A 5,443-nucleotide genomic window follows, 5' to 3' on the forward strand; every position below is an offset into this window, starting at 1 on the left:
ACACAGACTGTAATTCAAAAAATATAGGATATCTCCTAAGGAGGTAGGGGGAAACATGTTGGAAGCCCAGCATTTGGTTGGCTTATCTGGATTTTGGAAGACACATAGGCCATATTTGTGAATATTGCTAACCTCTATTTATAAAATTAGCAGAAAGAAGTCTTAAAGTCCTTATGCAAACTCCAGCTTGTGGCAAAGACCAGGGAGCACCTCTCAGTGGCAACTACTGGGATTTTTGGCCAGAAAATTTCCATTAAAGAGACAACTAGGTGGCTACTGGGCTTTCATTGAAACCACCGCTTTTACTGAAGGATATAAAATGGTCCTGAAGCCGTAAATAATACTCATGATGTCTTGGGTAATGTTGGATAAATACACTAATAAGGAAGGCCATGCCCAGAAGAGTTCCATAATAAAATGGAAATGGTTTACAGAGGAGCATGCTGCCAAGGGACTGTAAGGAGATATTCATTGTATTCAGGAGCAGGTGGCCTCTTTTCCCTAAGACTGACTCTGGAACCACCTGAGGATCTGCCGGATCCTATTGCCACTTGGGTGGTGCCAACAAATAGCTCTCAACTGACAAAGAGCTACTTCATTTATGGATGGCAGTTCCAAGGTGAATGGCTTTCTTTGAGTGGGAACTATTAGCAATGGTGCTGTTAAATATTTAATTGCAGATGTCAAAGTGGAGGGGAAGCCCTGAACTGTAGTATTGCCAATTTCTACTGTGTAAATACTCTCATCATGGTCAATTTCAAGCTACCAACCATGATGTGGAGTTAGGGACAGATACAGTAGCACACCATTATGTAGTGTTTCCATCATACGGATACAATAAATGTAAACAACCTCAAGACACAGATAGCAGTGGAATGTATTAGAAAAATTAGAGGTAATTGATTTTGAGTAATTATTACCTTTGTTTTTAATATAATTTGCTTAACCATAGGTTTATATAACTTAATTTTTAATGATGAATGTGTTTATAGCAAGCTAGCAACATTCCTAAAATTTTAATCAGTGAAATTTAGAAAAGGCAACATTTTCTCTTCAGCGTGGGGAATGTTAAAGGCACAGGGCAATATAAGGCAAGGGTGCAGCTTAATTGTGGAGAACTTTATTTGCAAAGCAAGAAGTTTGGGACTATTCTTATCAGCAGTAGTAATTCCTGTCCTTTTATATTCTCCCAGAGGTCTGTTAAATTTGTTCCACCTCCTCATCCCTCACAGCCCATGCACCATCTGGAATGTCACTCATTCTGAGCACCACACCAGTCTCTTCCCGGGCTACCTGGCTTGCAGTCGCTCCCCCTTACAGGCTGTCTCTCACATGGGCCTCAGGGGGCTTTTTGGAATACCCAGACTTGATCCTGTCCCTCTGTGGCCCACAACCCTCCCATGGATCCCCATTAGCTTTAAGAGGGAACCCAAAGGACCGGATAAGAGAGTCTCTTCAAGAAGGCTGGGACTGGGAGTGAAAGACCAGGGGAGAGAGAAGAAAGGAGACCTGGCGTTGGGGTTTCAAAGAGGATCAGTGGATGCTGCCCTGTCCCTAGTCACTCTTGAGCATCTCCTCTCATGTAATTCCTGCTCCTCAGGGTGATCTGGCCTTCAGGATGACCAAAGAGACAGCAGCCCCTGGGTTGCTAAGAACACTTTCTTCTTCCCCTACCCCATGTCTTCTTTCAGTTACTCATCCTCTTGTCCCTTCTGGACCACACAGTTCTGAGGTTGGAGCTGGCTGCGGTAAAAGTGCCAGGCCTCTCCTGTCCCTAAGAGCCATCATTGCTGCTACAGATGGCGCTACCAGAGAACAGTGTGGGTGAGTAGTGGGGAAGTGGTGCTGGGGTGTCTATGGGAGCCGAGGGCTCTGGGGGCACAAAGAAAGAGAACGCAAGCATGCTGGTTACAAAATAACCAACTTGGGTCAGGCATCTGTGGGCCAGATGCTGGCCAGGCTGGGGGGTGTCCAGGGCAAACGGTGGATTAGGCCAGGGAGTGGGGCTGGAAGTGAGGGTGGACTGGAAGTGAGGATACGAGAGCATGAGGAGCTGTTTGAGGTACCACTGGCACATGCTGGGAGCTTCCAGGTAGTCACTTTTTCAGCGTCTCATCAGTGGCATTCCATGAATGTGCCTTCCCAGATGGAGAAAATAAATAGTCTAGAGACCAGAGGTGGAGGAGAGGCTATACATCACCCATCACCATCCCCTGCAAATTCTTTATCACGTCAAGTGACCCAGGTGAAAAGGCCAAGTCAGGATCCAGGGTTACTGTTTCGGGGGAAATTACCTCTTCCAGTAACCCCAACTGGCTTCAATGAAAAAGTACCTGAAAACCCTAAAGACTGACTCCTTCCTAATCCATGATAGTCACCAAATTGACAGTATGTCCTGTCTATTCTGTGTAGAATTGGGCGGCTTCAAACGCTGTTACCCAGACAATGTTATAGCAATCTTTGCTTCAGGTGAATGCTCAAGCAAAGGCCTCTTGGGGTTGGGAGGAGGAAAATCTAGAAAGGCATTCAATTTATTGAACTGGTAATGCTTCACCATACACTGAACTAGGGACCCTGCAAACCTTAGGGCATTCCTCCTTACAGCAATGACAGCGTGATGCACGTTCAGTGACTATTCCTATTTTCCAGAGTAGGAAAGGGCAAAGAGAGGACAAGTGATTTGCCCGAAGGCATCCAGATAGTAAGTGATGAAGGGAAAAATTGACCACAGATGGGGCTAGGAAGGGGGAGAACTCAAGGGGAGAGTGGAGATGGAAGGAAGAGAAAGGAGGACGTAGGAGCTAAGACCGGGAAGTCTAGCCTGGGGGTGGAGTGTAGATAAGGAATTATATGCAGTGTACATCCCCAGAAAACTCCAGTCTAGAAGGTTAAACATTCAGGTTCAGGCCAGATGAGGAGACAGGTCCGTGAGGCCACACCCCTCTGGGGGCCTGTAAAGTCTTTCCGAAGCTCCTTGAGAATCACGAGTAAGGAAAGGGCTGGGTTCTGGAGAAAGTGGAAATGAAGAAGGGGCATTGGGATTCCCTGCCGACTCCTGGCCCTCCCTCTCCACAGTACCTGCCAGACTGGTCTCTTCCTCTTGCTCTTTGGAGAAGGTTCTGAAGTGCAGCTGCTCCTTCCATGGGGTTCCTGTACCCTACGTGCGATGGTGGATGAAAGGTGATATCTTGGGTATAGACGGCATGGATGACAGCCCCCAGGTGACTTCCATCCACTTGGGCCCTTGGACCAACACCACCATCAGCCTGGCTGAGATGCCAGAAATGGGCACAAGCCTTCTCTGTGAGGGGAAGAATACACACGGAGTGTATGGGATGAACATCATACTGATGTCAAGTGAGGATGAGGAAGAGGGGGGTGGGGATGGGCATTGGGGCCAGGGGAGGAGGCGGAGCTTTGGCCCCAATTTCAAGGTTGTGGGAGAGCAGCCTTTCTCTCGTATGTTCTCTACTTCCAGTAAAGAGTTCCTTGGTTACGCGGACGTTCATCAACGGCTTCTTCCAGGGCCTTGCCTATGGATCCATTGCAACTGCACTGATCTTCCTCTGCCTCATCCCATTCATGTGAGTCCTGGAGTTAAAATTCATCTGTGGGCCTCTCCCAGAGCCTGCTACTTGGCAGGCCCTGGCTGTGGTGTGGCACAGAGCAGGCAGACACTGGGCCCCTGCCCTCAAGGGAAGGGAAAGGGCACCAAACACGATCCCCACAATCCAGGGCCATCAGGACTCTTCTGAACCACAAACAGGCCCAAGGGACAGAGGTTTTCAGCCAATTTCATGAAGGAGAGAATGCAAAGAAGGAAGTGATGCTCTGGGGAAGACAGCAGAATCCCTAGAGTACCGCCTGCCATGGACCTGGGGGCTGAACACTCATTTGGTAGAAAGTAGTATCTACAGATCCTAGAGACACGTTTGAGGAATTTCCAGTGTCTTTGTGCAATGTCAGTTGCATTGAGAGTGACTGACAATGGCTAACAGTGAAGATGAAAAAGGCTCTCTATGTTGGTTTGTAAAGAGTCTCAAAACTTGGCTGAACCTATTGGCTAAGAAGCCTAGAGTGAGAAGGGCAGAGTTAGCAGAGGTCAGGCCAGATAGTTTGATGGGGGCAGGGGGAGCGGTGGGGGTCTTGTCTCCATATGTCTTGGGGTTTATTCTGAGTTGGGAGCCCTGGAAGCATGCTAAGCTGGGAAGGAAGGCATGAGCTTGGGGTGAAACACAGACCAGAGCGGGAGAGTCAGGAGGCCTGGGGCCTGAGCCAGGCCTGAGCCGGAGCAAGTGATGTGGGACAGTCAGAGACAGGGGACTTGGGAGTGACTAGATAACCCAGGTGAGGAAGGAGAGGAGCAGGGTGGCAGGGCCAGCTGGGGAGCTATTTTCAAGACTAGCCATCTGGACTTAGAGACCAAAACAATCCTTTACAGTCTGCAAAGCCCTTTCATAGCTGACCTCACCCAAGCTCCAGGGCCTGATGAGCAAGGTGGTCTCATTGTGTGGAGTACAGAACCAACTTCCAGACAGTGGTGTGACTCACCCTAGAAAACAGGACAAGATGGTACTGTCACTGAGGCTCTAAACTGGAATTTAGGATTAAGGCCACAGCCCTCTTGGGGCACTGGGGAGTGAGGAGAGCCAGACTAATCCAGACGCTCTTTTCTGTAGAGTGAAACATATCAGAAGGAAGCTGGCAAAAAAAATTGCAGTGATGAAGGCAGAAAGGAACACTAAAGGCAGAGAATGCCAAGGACACAATGTGGATCTGAAGCCTGAGGAACTGGAGGAATCCATAGTCATGCCATCTCCTGAGAGCCAGAGATTGGTGGGTACCCACTGCGTCTGCAGTCTAGTCTAGCATGATAATGGTAATAAGACACAGCAGGAGAACCACATGATTATCCTCAGTTCTATAGAATGCCAGAATAATATGTTTGAACATCATCTTATAGATGATGAACCTAAGGCCCAGGGAAGGAAAGAAGGATGAAAATTAAGAGAAACAACCTAAAGGATAATTAGAATCAGCAATATATACACGCATACACACACACACTGAGTCCCTGTTGAGAACAGGGTTGGGAGAAACTCCAGCAGCAGTTGTAGCATTAGAGTGGAAATCAAAGAGTTGTATCCCTGAGAGTTTGGCAATCTGTGGTTACCACAGTCTGAAGATACCACAGGCTCAAGTCAGTCCAAAGGGCCCGGGGGTGGGAGGGGCAGATTAAGCAGTTTACTTCATTTACACTATACCCTGTATCCTCAGTGGAGTTTAGAAGAAAGTACTTGAGGTTTCTGAGCCTCGCTGTTACTGACCATTGAACATTCTCTAGTCCAGAAGTGCCCTACTGCTGTTCATATACCTTGCACTGGGAGCCTGTGTTCCTTTTTGGATAAACCATGCATTGATTGCGTTCCACCAGCATTTCCTA

The 5,443-nt window shown here is 48.0% G+C and overlaps 1 protein-coding gene across 1 annotated transcript; it reads left to right on the plus strand.

The window, feature by feature from the left end:
• The first annotated feature begins 1,799 nt into the window (after nt 1–1,799).
• Nucleotides 1,800–4,869, plus strand: SIGLECL1 (SIGLEC family like 1). The gene is made up of 4 exons (XM_037151526.2): nt 1,800–1,824; nt 3,076–3,357; nt 3,479–3,584; nt 4,680–4,869. Exons 1-4 carry the CDS (start codon nt 1,800–1,802, stop codon nt 4,867–4,869), a joined length of 603 nt encoding a protein of 200 aa, XP_037007421.2.
• Nucleotides 4,870–5,443: the final 574 nt, after the last annotated feature.

The sequence above is a fragment of the Artibeus jamaicensis genome, unplaced genomic scaffold (genome assembly GCF_021234435.1).
Source record: "Artibeus jamaicensis isolate MK-2021 breed Jamaican fruit bat unplaced genomic scaffold, CSHL_Jam_final scaffold_804, whole genome shotgun sequence".
NCBI classification, from domain to species: Eukaryota; Metazoa; Chordata; class Mammalia; order Chiroptera; family Phyllostomidae; genus Artibeus; species Artibeus jamaicensis.

What these genes read in the sequence shown, in the direction of transcription:
- SIGLECL1 (XM_037151526.2), top strand. Translation starts at nt 1,800, where the DNA reads ATGGCGCTACCAGAGAACAGTGTGG. An exon ending in GCTACCAGAGAACAGTGTGG is followed by an intron (nt 1,825 to 3,075) that starts GTGAGTAGTGGG and finishes CCCTCTCCACAG; the next exon opens with TACCTGCCAGACTGGTCTCT. An exon ending in GAACATCATACTGATGTCAA is followed by an intron (nt 3,358 to 3,478) that starts GTGAGGATGAGG and finishes CTCTACTTCCAG; the next exon opens with TAAAGAGTTCCTTGGTTACG.